Source organism: Homalodisca vitripennis, chromosome 2 (assembly GCF_021130785.1).
Source record: "Homalodisca vitripennis isolate AUS2020 chromosome 2, UT_GWSS_2.1, whole genome shotgun sequence".
In the NCBI taxonomy this organism is placed as follows: domain Eukaryota; kingdom Metazoa; phylum Arthropoda; class Insecta; order Hemiptera; family Cicadellidae; genus Homalodisca; species Homalodisca vitripennis.
The window spans coordinates 75730466-75747538 of record NC_060208.1 but is presented as its reverse complement, the minus strand read 5'-3'; the positions used below and the strand labels follow the sequence as shown (position 1 = coordinate 75747538).

The following is a 17073-nucleotide window of genomic DNA, read 5'->3' as shown; positions in this document are numbered from 1 at the left end:
TGTTAATTCAGACCAAAAGCTATACCTATTCCAAATTTCAGAACAATCCGTATATCAATTTCCGTGACTCAAGGACAAACCTCCAAACATCCAAATATCCAAACATTCAAACCTTCGCATTTATAATATTAGTGGGATAATCATGAGATTTAACTTACCAAATGTCAGTCAGTACTCAGTTCCACTTGTATGCACTTTTTTCGTTGTGAGACAACCGAGTTTCTTACTTTAATAATTATTCCATTCTAAGATCACAGAGCGCTGGTGTTAATTCATCAGGTTTAATGTTATTGTTTTTAAAAGTTAAAAGATCCATTTAAAATTATGTAAACACAAAAAGTAGGAACGAACACAAAACTACGAATCATCTACTGGTAAACTCAAGAGTGGTTAATTATTGTTTATAGGATTAGGTTAATTTATTATTTTATTATTATTTATTAATTTAATTTAGATCAATCAGAAGTATTAGGATAAAACTGTAAGGGTCCTAAACAGCGGCAAGTTTTATAAAACACATTAAACTAATTGAACTGAGAACTTATAATAATATACTACAGTATTTTCACCTTTTTCATTATCATGCGAGAAAAAACTTAAAAACCGTTCTGATTTTATTCTACTCTAAATGTTCCAACATTCTAATATATGCAAACAACGTAAATAATAACACAAAGGCACTTTCCCTCCCTAAATTATTTCAATATAAAAATAAACATTATCTGTGATTGTATCTGGAAATTTATAATTTTTTTACATATAGGGTGAATTAAAGAGAGCGCCTTTTTTGATATATCAATTTAAGATATGTATTTTAGTAAAAAACCAAAAATAAATACACCTACACGTTCATATAACCTTCCGATTTCATTAATTTATTAAAAAATGATGTAATTCATGTGACCTCTTCTACTGCGCTGGCACGCACAACTGTGTCAATGAAATTCACTATAACTGCAGTTTCCACTTCCATTTCGCCGAAAACACGTCGAATTACCTCCTTCATTGATGTAGGCGTCAAGTTACACAACGGTTTAATTTTTCATACGTGAAATCGGAAGGTTATATAAACATTTTGGGGTATTTATTTTTGGTTTTTTTTTATAAAATAAATCACTGAATTTGTTATATCAAAACGGCGCTTTTAGAATCCAATATTTACATTGTCTTTCCTTCAGCCTTGTTGTTTTGACCACTTTTACACTTATATGACGTTTCCCTATATGCACAAAAACTTGTCCTCCTCACTTTCTAGGAAGAACATAAAATGTTTATAATTTTATATCACTATCACACGGTTTGGGAATTCGAGGAGACTTACGTAATAATGTTCGATAATTTACGAATCCTCTGTTTTTTCAGAGATTCCGAGGATGCCTGTCAACCAAATGTCAGCAGACGCTGGTGAAGAATACAGCCCTGGTGACACATCACCGGCCAGAGGTAAGTTCGTTGTTCTGTTACCTGACTCCACGTGTTAAACTGATACGTAATGAACTGATACATGTTGCGTAATTTATTACTACAGCATCAAATATAACACAATTGTTATAATAATTATCACATCGCTTCCTCGTACCGATCTTTCAATTGTAGGATTTAAGCAGCACACTATAACGTCATAAATAGTACACTAAATATATATTTAACTATTGAATCGATCTTCGTTTGCTTAAAGAAGACGATACAAAAAGATGTTTAAATGCCATGCATATTGAGTAGAATGAACGTCTAATACGTTTACTTAGAAATAAACAAGATTTAAGTTGGATTGTTTACGTTGTTTTATGTAATCACCACCACTGTAGGGATCATCGCAGTTTGGCTTTATCGCATTTTAATCTGAGCAAATCATTTAATAACTCAGTAAAATAGTTGACCGCGTTGTCAACGCTAATAAGAACATATCTAGTCATTTCATGGTGTATTATACCACTTTAATTCGATTGCAATGTGATTAAGAACAACTTATAAATTACGCTTAATTGTGAAATACAATTCTTAGAGAACCGCTTGGTAATAGCCACCGTAGTTGATGCTGGCTAAAACTGGGTTTAGTAGTTTGTAGACCGGGCGAGAATTAGTTTGCTCTAAACCCACTAAATCATACGGAGGTCGAGCTTTGCCAGCTGTCATTCCCTTGCAATTAGTACAGTAGTATAAACCTCTCCTTACATCTGTGCTGAACCCATACACATTAATAAGAATAATATGTTTGTACTTACGTTAATCACTTAAACAACATAAAAACTCAAGCACTTGCTCACGTATTCTTGAGAACCTCATGTTAAATGTAAAATGCTATCCTAACAACATAAAGGCTACTTTCACCAGACTTGCTATAACCAATAAATTCACGTACTTATAAGTACAGATTTACTTATACACTATCACAAATTACAACTTTACACTAGTGTAAATACACAGCAGTTTAACTTCTTACTAATACGTAATGTTAATTGTCTTTAATGTGCCATGTCAGTTAAATTAATTTATGTTAATATATAGGGGAGCACTCTTTTTCAATATTAACAGCCTATCCTTATTGCAGCCTATAAAAATAATTACGTTTTCTTTTTATGAAATGTTTTATAGAATCTTAAGTGGAAGAATTTACTATTTAATTACTTAAAGCCTGTTTTAAATTTCTTAGCACAATTATCTCTCATGTCCAGAAAAAGGATATTTCTAGAAGCTGAATGCCGATAACGAATTCTACATGTCGATGTATATATTTTCCAACAATTTAAACCGTAATCGAGTTGAAACGATTTGTAAGAATTACTCCCTACACATCAAGCCAGACTGTGAATGTCCATAACGAATGCTACATGACTATGCATACATTTTCGACAATTTTAACCACAATCTAGTTGAAAAATTTATGTGAATCACTCCGTACGCCTTAAGCCAGAATCTGAATGCCCATAACGAATATTACATGTCGATGTATATATTTTCCATCATTTTAAACCGTAATCGAATTGAAACCATTTGTGTGAATAAGTCCGTACGCCTCAATCCAGAAGCTGAATGCCGATAACGAAGTTTACATGTCGATGTATAATGGTGATTCAGAATAGTTGTCTCAAACGTTTCTCTTTGTTTTCAACAAATACAGTATAAAGCAATTGCGAGGTGTTCCTTTCACTTCGTTCATAGACTGTGTACTTGGAAGATACCACACTGTGCAGCCTGTTGTCAATGAGGCGTTCTAAACCTTTGCCAAGTGCAAGAATAGCTCGAGAGACCTCCCATTCATTTAGCACTGAGGCCTCTCCCCGTCACATAAAGACGGATTCATAGGTAATCGTGCCCATTCGTAAAACCTTTATTTCAGCTGAGAAACGAGAAATATTAACAAGAAACGTGCAAAGGTATTTATAGGTGTGTCTGATGTCAAAACAGTGTAAAGGTTCGTTTTGAACTTCTCCGTCGCCGACTTTCTTTGTATCTCTTCAGAATAACATGGCTCCAGATTCCAAGAGTCATGTCTGAGACAGCGTCAGATACCATATGCTGCCAATAAAAGGAAGGTGAACTGGAGTACAATGCAACATTCAAATTCAGTTTCTATTTAATATTTTTTCTATCAGTTTCTCATTGTCATATTCCATTGAAACTGTAAATAAGCCAATAACATATAATACCAGATTTAGATCGAAAGAGATCTATTATAAAAATGTATGGTTGAGTATATTCATTGCATATTACTTTCTTGTGTTATCGAAATTGTCACAAAAGAACTATGTTTTTATATATTTTTTGAGAACTGAAACCCGATTACATGATTTTGGCTTTTTGATTTTTGATTTTGGGGTATTTGGATTAATTGGGTTACAATGCCGGGTGTCTTAAAAGTCCCGCCCCACTCTCCCCCCACTCCTACTCCCCTAAAACTTTCTTATGAATAGAGATAGAGTGATTTACTTTGAGGGATGTTTATATGACCAGCTGATGATGTTTATGATATATGAAAATTTCTTTACGCCCATCCCCCAATATAAGGTATTTTGGGGTAAGTCGAAAGTTTCATATAGCAAATGACACCTCATTTTGGTTGGGAAATAAAAAATTGGTTCATGCATAAAACTCCTTAGTTGGGTATATAAACATCCCCCAAAGTAAATCACTATTCAATCATATTCATAATAAATTTAATGGGGGAGGGACTTTTTAAGACACTCGTTATATTATTATTATTATTAATTATTTGTTACAGAGGCTTACAATAGAATGTTGCAATGCAACTGTAAACATATGACACGTCATTTTTAGTATCCAATACAAAATATATAGTATTACAGTATTTTTAATAAATTACAATAACAGTTAAAATAATAAACTACTATTCTATATTATGAAATCAGGACAAAAATCTGAAATTGTATTAGGACAGGCTTCAATTAGCAATTTTTCAAGCCGCTTTCTAAAAATTCTGGAGCTCTCTCCTAAAGTTAAATTTGAAGGCAAGTTGTTAAATAATTAATTTCTTTATAAAATGGTCTAGTTTCTAAAAGAGTGAGACGATGAGAAGGGTACTGGAACTTGCTTTTGTTTCTCATACTGTAATCATGTTGATGATTGAGTTTTATGTTTATAAAAGCAAGGCTATGATCACCATGTCCACTTTGTGTGTTTGTGCTACTGTTCTCTTAAGAGCTGATGTCCGAGTTGTCTAGAAACATTCGGTCTTTGGATCTGAAGTATTGATAGCACAAGTTCAAATATTGTCTGCGGATTAGCACTTTTTATCAGTACAATCGACCTTGTTCTGTATCAACTCTCTCCCTTATTCTGTTTGATAAGATCCTCCTAAGTTATATTTTGTCTAAGGGGACGGGCAGAATATTGGGAATCGACCTCTCCATTACAAACTAAAACTAAATTTGTCTATACCAATTATGATAATCATAGTTCAACTAATATAGATTAGAAATGTTGTTTCTGTAGAATTTTTCATTTTATTACTCAGAAAAACTGTGATTACTATCATATTTATCACGGTATATATTATAAAATTTGAACTAGCCAAGGAGATTGCTTTGAACTTTTCACCTAAAAGAAAGCTGTAAGAGATTTGGTACAAAGAAACTTTGAGAAGTATTTCTCCACCATTTGGGAAACTGTAGAGCTCCGAACCGTTGCCGTCTTGAGCCTCTTCAGAAGGAACGTAAGTAACGGTATCGCTAAACTTTTCCAGTTCTCTTTTGTTTACAGACGAAAGAACAGGATTCTGGTAAATACAAACATTTATAAGGCCTGGCTCTCTATTTCTGGTTTAGTTTGCGAACGTAGGAAACAGTAAAAGGAACCTTTCATTCCATTGAACGATTATTTTTTATGTGTTCTCGACAACGGAGTGCATAAAACAAAATAATGTGATACAAAAGTTATGATCGTTTACCGTAAATCAAATTTTACTTTATATCTGTGAGAAGTTAAAATATACGAAACACCTTAATGTTAATGTCAAAACGTTCATATAATAAAACCTGTTAATCGAATTCAATTAAAAACGATAGCCTATACGCTGACGTCTTTTAACTAATTCCTGCATTGTTTACCTTAAAGGAACTAAATGTTTAACCATTTAAACAATGGCCTTTTTACTACCAGTTACTTGCGACTTCGCATGCAATTTCCTTAGCTTTACACGTGTACGAGCACTTCTGGTTCGAGTGAATTATATTTCCGACGCCAATTTTGCCTTGTTGCCACGATTAAGACATTTGTCAAGAAGTATATATTTATGGCAACTGTAATTGACTCTAGTTTAAGTTTATTTTTTTTTTTTTTTTTTTTTTTTTGCAATAGTCTATTTTTCCTTGTTTCCTCGATCAAGAAAATACATTTTTTACTCATGGTTGTGAGACGTGACAAAAACTCAAATTCGCTTTTTTTACTAATTATGTTCAGCTGTAAAACTGTAAGTCATAAAAATGTGCCAGTTCATGCCTGGCATGACTTCCACACTGACCGATTGTTCTGACAAGTAGGATGAGCATGTGCAGAAATTAGGACCAGAGGCTGAATGGCTAAAGTCAATGAAGGTGTCGAACAAAAACTATTCTGGGAGTTGGCAACCAATCCTTGGAGTCGTCCATTCCATTGACTTCGAGAGGCAAATGAATGTCTTGTGGTAGAATTAAGGATAATTTTGTAATGGAAGTGTCTAACAACGTGACTTCGCTAAACCTATTGACACTGATCACAATATAAGGAATTGTGAAAAATGTTCAATTCGATCATAAGGTGTATGTTTGATGATTATTCGATACCTCCTCTAAAAAATTAACTATTGCATTTGCGATGCAGATTTCAATTTTTAATTTTTGTTATTTCAATATATACAAGTACTTTATGAGAGGTTTTTAGTGACAATTCGGAAGTGGGGAATGGAATCTGAAAACTTCGATAGATGACATTTGTGTTGTAGGGTTTCGCAAAGTATGTCGATATTTGCCACCAAACCCAATCGCAAATATTGTTTTTTGGTGATCCCTCCCACGATAACTGTCTCCTTTAATAAGGTTTTATTCTTTATATCTTTCACCGTAATTTATGTCTCTACATACTCTTATTAACAGTTCATATATTTGTCGACTACTGATATGTATATGCTGCACAACTAGCAAAATGTATATCTTTAACATTCCTAAACTAACGAGGATTTGAACCAGGATCTGTTTTACTTCGTATCTTGCAGTGCCTACTTGTATGTTAGCTCTACTTGGACTTTAAACTATATTTGTTACGTTTAAATTACCAACTATTATCATACTCGATCTAATCCTATTTCTACTTCTGAAACTCCCATTCTGTGCATTATTTGGTGAGCATTATGAACATATCAACAATGAAACCTCGTACATATATATATATATATATATATATATTAAATTCCAAAACTGGCAGACGGTAAGACAGATGTAGCTAAGATCAATAAGATAGCTTGGTACTGTTACTGAACTGACCATCGGCTAAAATAAATGCATGCGCCACAAATTTTACTTGATTAACAGTTATCACTGCATTATTTTAAGCTTTCCACACTTTGAATCAACCGTCAGCCAATGAAGCAAAGAGAATGAAATTGGTGCTCTCGTCAAGCAGTTAGCCCCACAGTTTACTAGAGGTGCAGTCTTACACAACACAGCAGTAGCCGTTCTAATTAAGAAGACAGACGGACAGTCGGTCGGGGCTAAGCGCGGAGATGTACTGGGCGGGACGGACTATTTAGAATGTGCCACAATTTGGCACTTGTCCAGAGCTAACTGCCTCTGCCTGGAACAACAGAACTGACACTTTGTTCTCGCCACCAAGAATAAACTGTCAGAGGTTAATTAGAGTTGGAGAACCCAACAGAGTTAATCAACTCTACTTGGATTGACTCAGTTTTTAAAAGGACGCCTACAGCGTGTAGTACATGCAGAAACAGAAGCACCTTCCCTCGTTGTATTAGTTGGGTATGGTGCAAAATTTGAGTTATACAGAAATGAAAACATTGTTCATTATCAACAATAAAACCTCATTTACATATGAAGTTTATATTTTTATATATAATACATACATACATATATAGATTTATTTATTCTACAGAATGAGGTTTAGCTAGCCCTCTTGACTTTCTGGCTCGATAGTGTGAATGTCCTTTGCTGAAAAACGTTTACGGAGGAATTAAATATCATAAAAGCTTGCTACCATACTCCCTCAGCGTCACAGCACGGCGTTGCGGAGTTTCTAGCCGTCCTTAGTCCTCAAAACAGTCCTCGTGCCTCAGAATTCATGTTTTGGGTCCAATAACTGTCCCAAATTCAGTGCTAAACAGTTGTATATCCCGCAAGTTTTATCATATTCCTTTTTTATATCTTCTCGGAAATTAGTGGAAGACGGTCAATTCCTACATTATGGGGAATGTATCTACCGATTACGAAAACCAGGTTGTGACCTCTTGTTGCATCGCTGAATGAAACAGGGATCAAATCAATTCGAATCCTGACAACTCTCTTTTCATCATCCACTATCTATAATCTACATAATGTTTTACACTCATTAACATATATCAATCTTTCCATGATAAGTAGTAAAATAATAATGTTTGCAAAAATAACTTTTATTTATTGTTGATCTTTTTTGAACTTCAAAATGTAATAAGATTCATGCTAAACATGACTGGGTTTTGTACAAATAAATTTAAAAACTATGTCTAGAGGCCATGGATTATAATTTTACCAATATAACTTTGAAATACCTATATAAGAATTACGCTTTAACTTTTGTTGCCATCTAAGGTAACTTAAAAATTAAAACTTTTGTTTAAACTTGAACTACTAACAAAGTTCGTCTTACGTCTGGGAAATGCAAACTCAATCAAAGTTAAGCCAGGGTTGATGAGTTATAGCGAAGGAGATAAACGGGGTCAGGCGGATCTCACAATCCCAGCCATGAATAGTAGAAGCTAGGTTGACAGGCTAATAAACGTGACTTACTGAGGTTTCAGTGTTTTACTACAGTGTATGAATTTACTAAATTAGTGTCAGGCGAGTTGACAAAATGCAGAACAGTTAGTTACCAGCTGAGTGTTGTGTTTTCCTCCTATTGTTCTTACGAATAATTCCAGAAAATGGCTAAAAAGATCCACCAAAAAGGCTAATATTTTGGGGTTTTGAAACTTAAAAAACAAACAGGAGATTTCTCAATCTCAAGATTTTTAATCGAGTTATACCAACTTCGTTGGCACATTGCAATACTTATAACATAAATGATATCCAATTTTACTCATATAATAATACGTAAGTATTTAACATTTCTCAACACAATCAAAACTAGGTGCACAAAAAAAACATGTTTTGTAGAAAAAATAAAATACTCAGCTTTTTTAATTATTTAAACCTCTGCTGTGGCTCAACAGGTTAAAAAAGCGTAACCGACATTATAATGAAAAATTTAATGAAATTTAAAATGAACGACGTTACATGATTCTTTCTTGCATTTAAACAATAATTAAATTCTACAGAATAAAAGAAGAATTAACTTACATTTACGTTTGAGTTCCTTAATAATGCCAAGATAAAATAACAATACCCTTCAAAACCTACAATATCAATACTGTAAAGGATATATAATAGTACCATTCCATTTACTCAGTCTGTTCCAATTTCCCTATGAATTCAAGGTCACCGAGTATCCTACTTCAAAAGTGCTTCCTCAGTTCAGTCCTAAACAATGATCAGCTTTCGATGAGTTTGAGGTATTCCGGATACGACTGGTAGTGAGTGGCTGACCTGTAGTAAATTGTGCAGCAAAGACAAATCAGAGCGTGTAAGAGTAGTTCTTACCACCTCCACATTTACACATTAAAGATTTTTCGGGTTAAATATTTCGCAGCACACCGTATAATATGTTCGACGTCGAAAATTCCGATCCTGAAGGGGCAAAACATTAAACTCAGTTTAAAATACTAAAGTTAAATCATCAAAAATTGCCTGTTACGTATATGATATGATGTAATTATAAAATGTAGGAATTTAGTAAGTGAACTATGCCTAACCTCAAGATATTTGTCAGAAATAATTTATACAACTCCGTACACTCACTGTACGACACTGCTAAAGGTTGTTTGTGTATTACGGCATTTTACCAATGTTTCTTCTTGCAAATCGTCTTCAGACACGGACATTGGCATCGACATGGGTATAGAAGATTTCAGGAGTTAATAAACCGGAACGTGCTGACAATCCTGTAACAGTTGGCGAAAATGTCGCTTGAGCTGGACACTGGTTATTGCTGAGGCGTTAGAACCGCGTTCAGCTTATTAGTTTGTTTCTTTAGAAGGCTTTACCCATTTCGCTTAGACATTGTATTGCGACCCAGGCCAAACCGATCATTTTACTGACTTTTAATTATGAGTTTTCAACAACAACTTTTAACCTAATTAACGAATATAAATAACACATGATGTTCTGACACCGTTATTACAATATGATAGCCATTACGTTAGTAATGTTTAGAATTCATAGCCAGCAATTAGTTTGTCTAATGATAACATGATAAAATCCTTGTATTTTTACGTCATTGACTGACATGATTTTGTAAGATTTTTTGAATATGAAATTTTAATTATATATCTGTAATTTATTGCTTTTAAAATATTTTTTAAAACTTTATCTTATAACAAACGGGTCATCACAAAAGCTATACAAATTCAACATCTTAAGAATCAAAATATTACGGTGTTAGAATATTTAAAAAGAAACAAAAATTAAAATAATTACAAAAGTGAAATTTCAATTTCCTATTATTTTGGAATGAGAATTATCAGACTGAGGCGGATGTGCGATGTTGTCAAACTTATAAAGGTAAAAGGAATCCAACGTAATTAAAAAAAAAAAAAAATAGGAGCTCGTTATAAAGAAAGATTGAATTTTACCAATTATTGGATTTAGAAACTGTCCGTATTAAAATTTCCATTATCTGCCAAACAGCTTCTAAAATCCCACTAAAATTGTTTTGTGACACCCAATGCTAACGTGTATATATAAACGAATACTATTGTTAAAATTGAGTTTTCTATTTTGTTATCTCAAAACGAATATTCTCAACAAAAAATAATTCTAAATTTATACGCATGATAAAGCTATTTTTTCCTGTGGCTATATGAAAAAGAGTGACAGTTGTATAATGTTATTGAATGATGAACTGGGAGATACAATGTTACATTTACCGTAACTAGCGGTTGCTACAGTCCCAGTTAATGTACATTTTGTTTACGTCGACAGTGTTCTGTCACTTCTTCCATCTTGCCACGTTATCTACCCCTCGCCCTCATAGATTTTCTTTGTGCCATTAACCGTAACCAGCGGTTACCACGATCCCGCTTATTGTACGGAGTATTTACGCGAACAACTCTGCCATTTCTACCAACCTGGCCACGTTATCTATCATTCGCCATCGTATATTTTCCGAATGATTTTTCGCCATGACCCGAATCCGATCTAGTCTATCCAATTTTGTTACGTTTTACAGTTTAAATTGTAAATAGACTTTCTAGTTCAGGCATAAGAAGATTTTGTGACAACAGATATAAATTGTTTTTGTGTTATTTACATGTTATAAATATCTTAAAAACCATTCGTGATTCAAAAATATTTTTTGTTACAAATAGTTTAGAAAATTCATTAGCATTCCAGACGAAATTTTAATTTGTTCTTAAATATCTGAATTATGCCTTTTTTAAATTACTCGCCATATTGGAACGAAAGGGTATTCCAATCTGGCCAATTATTCTGGCTGAGATATCTAAAAGATAAATCTTTGTATCAAGTTTGAACATGTTTCAGTATTTCTTTTGCCAATTCTTGGTAGTGGAAACATGGGATTACTTATGGGATTTACATATAATTAATTACCTGAAACTGTTTGAGTTACAAAACGTGTTAGTTACCAAACTTTTAGGAATTATTACAATCATTCAGAACACTGTCTGTTTTCCTCTAGGTTAATAAATTGGAATGAAATGGCAATGGTTTCAATTTACAAAAATGGGCCAATTAAAAAGAATAATCCGATAATCGACACTGGATATAAGGAACAATGTAAACTACCATTGTGTATAGATTGAACCGTTTGAGGTTGAATGTATGACATTATGTGCTCCTAATAAAGAACTTAGATTTGGTGCACTACTCGACCAGTCCTTCATTTAACATATTCTTCTGACTCCTTGAGGGCCATCCTCTGAATTGATACAAAAATAAGATGATTGCATTAAAAAGTATATATTCGTGTACAGTATTTATGTGTAAGATTGTTATACTTTATTTAATGGCCTCCATACTATTTCATGGTTGTTGGCTATGGTGGTCATTCCTTTAGTAACACTAACCTTTATACTCATGTTGGCTATGTATGAATTAAACTAAGGTTCTATTATCGAAATTCACGCGATACTAGTAGTAACTATACGAGCCTGTAACTCCAAAACAAGTAAGATAAAGAGAACTTTTCTAAGAATAAAAACGTCTTAAAACATTGTTCTATATCCACAATTTTAATTATAATAAACGACTGTCGGTGACATAATCACCGTTAGAAGACAGCAACAACGAAGTGAAGATCAGCAGTGAATAATGTAAGAAAGTGATCGGCTAAACTTCAATAATATGGTCATATGCTAAACACATTACCCGGTACCGGTCATAAGTAGGCCAAGCTACTCTGTGTGCCTCGCCTGTATTCATTGGTAGCGATTGTGTTATCAATGAATATGTATGTGTTGGCCTAGCATTGTGGCTTGCTCACCTCTCTATAAATCCTCTACAATCCTCTCTCTCTCTCTCTCTCTGTCTCTGTCTACTCCTTAGCCGCACTTTCTTGCTATTGTCCTCCGACTCTTCACCTAACACTCTTAGATACTCGACTGGCCACCGGTGTGTGAAAGTAAAATATCATAATTCGGAGATCTGTTTCCGTTTTAACCTGTGTTTACCGAAATAAATCATGTGATTCTACATTAGTCGAGTTTCAAAATAATGATATTTTTGTGTTTTACGTGAAGATGGATTGGATCTTTTTTATGAGACGGTTGGTGTGTTGACGAATGTGGTTGGACAAATTATTCTTCGAAAGATTTATTAATAGCTCAATGACAGAGGAGCCTAGATTTTGACTTGGAATCCAAACTACTCTAGTATTGGTCAAGAAGAATAACAGGATTTTGAACAGTTGCTATCGTTATAATTTTCGAGAACGTAACATTACGTTTTCAGGAGCCAATATCTATTCTCTTCTCATCTTCATATTTCAAAATTGGCATAAGGTTAATTGAACAAAAATGTTAGAAACGAATCAATAAACTTGAATAAAGTAAGATTTGACGTATCGCAACACGTCATCTGAAACGAAAAGAATTGATGGTAATGATTGAGAGGATGAGTGACGGGTGGAAGTGTTTGTTGATCCGAATCTCATGAATCTGCCAAAGCAATCCTGTTGCCCTTTCACATCATCCATCGTCAATAGTAAACTCTAAAAACTAATAGATTGGTTAAGTGAGACTTCCCTCGGCTAACCCAAGGACACAAGGGCAACGGTATGAGAATGGCAAACTAACAAGAAAATGCCATAGTGAAACGATGTTTCCTAAAATCTCACCAATAATCAGAACTTGATAAACCCCTATGGGGAACTAGAGCATGATGGCCAATCACACCTACTCTCTAGCAGAGGTTGGGAATAGATAGAAGAGAGCTCAAATAGTCATCGGATAACTCTTGTACTCCATTGTTTGGAAACTGGGCCTTAACTAGTGTATCTGTTTATGTAGAAACGATGTACTGTCAGTCCAGACAGCGTAACTACTTACCATGCGGCAAGGAAGTAAAACACACCGTCCTGGTACATTTACAGATAATTTATTTGATGAATCCAGGAATTCCGACTCGAATTATAGTTCAGTAATGTTAGTTTTGTTAAACATGTAATATAAACATCGTCTATAAGATAATGTTGAGTTTTCCCATCCAATGCTTTAAGTGCATTAAAGTATTATTCGTAGTGCACTAGTCTCATTCAGCCGAATATAGTATGACTGATGCAATTCGCTTCAACGAAATTATATTAACACAGAATAATATACAAAATTGTACATTTATATCTTAAACGTGTTTTAAATATGGAGTGCGTCTGCAGATACTACATTGGAAATATAATGAACTTTGTTATCAAACTCAAGTGTAACTTGATTTTTTTCTTACAATTGATATGGTTTACCTGGATATTGGGTTAATCTGGTTACTATTTTTTGAGACTAGCCTAGCATATTTCAAATTCCGGGGACAAACTTTAGGCTGTCTCTTCGAGAACAGGAGAAAGAACGAGAAAATTTGGGAGGGGAGGGGGTGAAAATGTATTAGTCTACTGTACTCACTGTAAGTGTTCAATGTGTTTAAGTAATATTCCTTCCAACATTATATCTTGACTTATGAAACGTAGCTTTTTCTACTTTAAAGGAACTGTTTTTACTGTGAAACTGTCTTATGGTTTAAACATTGTTTCTCAGGTACCGGGTGATGATAAGTGTGGGAACTTGTAATTTTTGTAACTTCTAATATTTTAATAATAATGTTCTCTTGCATTATTTCCACACACTTACAATGTATCCTAATCATCAATTTGGTAACCTTAACATGAACATTCACTCACATTCAAACTTTTCGCTCGAACACATTTACAATGACCTTAGTTCCAGCATTGTCGCTGAATCATACATGATCATATATACCAGTGGCTATATGCATAATAAAGTCATCAACAGAGAAAAACGCTTTTGACACCAACAGGCGTTTGAGACGAGTTTAAACTGATTTGAGTTGTTGCAGTTTTTTATATCTTCAGGGAGATTGTTGATTAATCTGACACCAAGTTTGTTACAGTAAATTCTGATACAACATCAATTTGAACTGTTCAATTCTAAAGTATCAGGGCATACCCTAATCTGCAGTACATTATATTATCATACATTAAGAGTCAAGACAAAGTTAACAATCCCAACTCCCCAAAAGTTTTCCTACACGACTCTCCGTAATTTAGCTCGCCAATAAACCTTAGAACTTTTTTAAAATCTGAAGGCAAGATTTATTTTGCTTTTTCCAAAACACTCCCATAATCTCTCCGTACACAAAATGAGAATAGATGAGGCCGTAGTAGGCTATTTTTAAAATGTTTGGGAACAGACTTTTGCTAGCCGGCGCAGGGAATACATGCCTGAGGAAACTCCAGCATATTATGTAATCAACACGATCATTCCAAGTCAATCCTCTGGAACATCCCTAGGAACTTTGTCGAGTAGTTACTCCAAAAGAACATCATCCAGAAAGACATCTAGTTCCTCTTCATGTTCGTTTTGTCGAAGGCAAAAGCTTACGACACCTGACTTTGACTGATTTGCTGTTGTTTAGTAAAAAAGTAGAAACAATAACATTTTTTAAACAAACTTTTGAACCTTGTTAACAAATAGTGGGAATCGGTTTAAAAAAGGTTGGAAATATTTTTTGTAAAAAGTTTCTTGGCCGCAATTAATTCTTTCACGACCCAATATGTTTTATTTAACAATAAATTATTATTAAAACTCATTCCTCAGGAAAACTTTTATTATTTTTGTAAAGTGTCCCGAAATCAGTTTAAATTCAACCGGAGAAACAAATCAAATGAAATCAATAATTTATTAGAATGGAATTGAATCGTCGAATTGGATTAGACCTTGTGCTCTCTTTGATCCTGTGTCACAACAAGCAGGATTCTTTGATGTAGACACAAACGGGATTGTACAGTATTAAGTTTGTTTACTGCTTTGATTGACGACAGGTTTAAAAGAACTACTGTCCCTTGTCATCTGGCTGTTTATGTGTCCGTGTTATCATACTCACAAGCCCTTATGTGTCTCTTCCTCGATCTATATTGTTTCAAGGAGGAGACCAATATAGAAAGAGACCTCTTTCCTGTTTCAGTACCTTTTAGGTTCCGTGCACTATTTTTATTCAAAAATATAATCAACTCAATTCGTCAACGTTGTATGCAAAATGTATGTAGATATTTATAGAAAATTAAGAAGTTTATACTGCAAGTATCTTGTAATTCACTCAATGTGTACTTGCAAACATGTACACTTTCCGTCACTTTTTTACAACAATCACATTTACTATTTTCAGGTTAATCCCAAATTATTTTATCGTTTGAATTTATCAAAAATATAAATAATTGAATTCCTATTTTGTGATGATCCACAACTCAAGCATTGCTTATAAATTTATTTACATTAAATAGTGAGATCAGGATACTTGAGCGTTATCGGATATTTCAATTGCAAGACACATTTATGATTTAACTTCATCGTTTCATGATAAAATACACTATATATATACAAATAATAAAGCCATTTTATTTCTATTCAATGTTATTAAAATTGAGAATTTTGTATTAATAGAATACTGAAATCAGGGCACTGTCTACTTTATTACGTATTCCAAACGAATAATGAAAGATGTTTCAGTAAATTTTTTAGGAAAATATTATAAGCTAAATAAGAATAATAATAAGAAAAAAAGGAAAGAGTAAACGCAGACAAGCACGACTATGAGGAAGGTAGTGGTTTCGTTAGTCTTTTAAATCGTTATTTTTAACAGAGACTACAAAACAAATAGTGGTGTGATAAAGGCCTAAGGACAAAGTTTAATTTATCAAAAAAATATATTATTTCGATATTCTGCATAAAATTATGTAAGCACTATTTAGACCCCCAGGCTCTGAAAGTTAGCCCATTTCCGTTCATTCAATTTTGTTGGAATTGTGCTATTGTGGCTCTACGAGTATAGCCAATAGTAAATAAGATGTACATTTTACTCCCCGACTCTTCCTCTTAAGGAGATACCACGACCCCCTCCTCACCCCATTATTAAAAGTTGTTCGATATTGACAATATTTCTTAAACCTGTATTTCAATTTTTAGTTCCTCGAAAACCCATAAAACATTGGTCATACCCCTCCATTTACTTTAGGGAGAAAACTTTGCCAGACAACTTGACAAGATGAGGAATACAAGTACTATTACTAGTTCCTCAAAAAAGAAACTTTTATAAATGTGTCAGCACCGAAGAGGTTTGTAAAAGTTCGTGTTAACTACGTTCAAAAGGCCAGACTTTTTAAAATGTGTCCGATTTTAACCAATTCTTTCTAAAACTGTGTTTTATTGTCTCCTTTCTAGAAAACCGTGAAATCCTAAATACGCGAAGTACAGTAATAGTGATGTAGTTCAGTCCTACGCTAAGTTACGTAACCCAACAAGTTGAGCAACAAAGGCGTGTACGTGTGACAGAGGGTAGTGTCAGGCAGACGATAATTATAGCTGCCATAACCTCACTTTATAGCCAGCTGATTCCGAGTGTTAAACCAGCTGTCTCTATCACACTTCAGTAAACAGCTGGCTCTTACTGCAAATTTGTCCTCGTCTCGCTCTTTTATCCATAGGTCTATCTCAAAGACCACAAAAGAAAACATTATAAGAGTGGAAGTCGT

General features: G+C 33.8%; 1 protein-coding gene across 1 annotated transcript in view; it reads left to right on the top strand.

The window, feature by feature from the left end:
• The window catches only part of LOC124354202 (netrin-B), a 345697-nt gene that overhangs the window by 310370 nt on the left and 18254 nt on the right, over window positions 1–17073 (top strand). The window contains exon 4 of the mRNA XM_046804483.1: window positions 1363–1443. Coding sequence (XP_046660439.1) covers window positions 1363–1443 — 81 coding nt within the window. The remainder of the gene's footprint in view (window positions 1–1362; window positions 1444–17073) is intronic.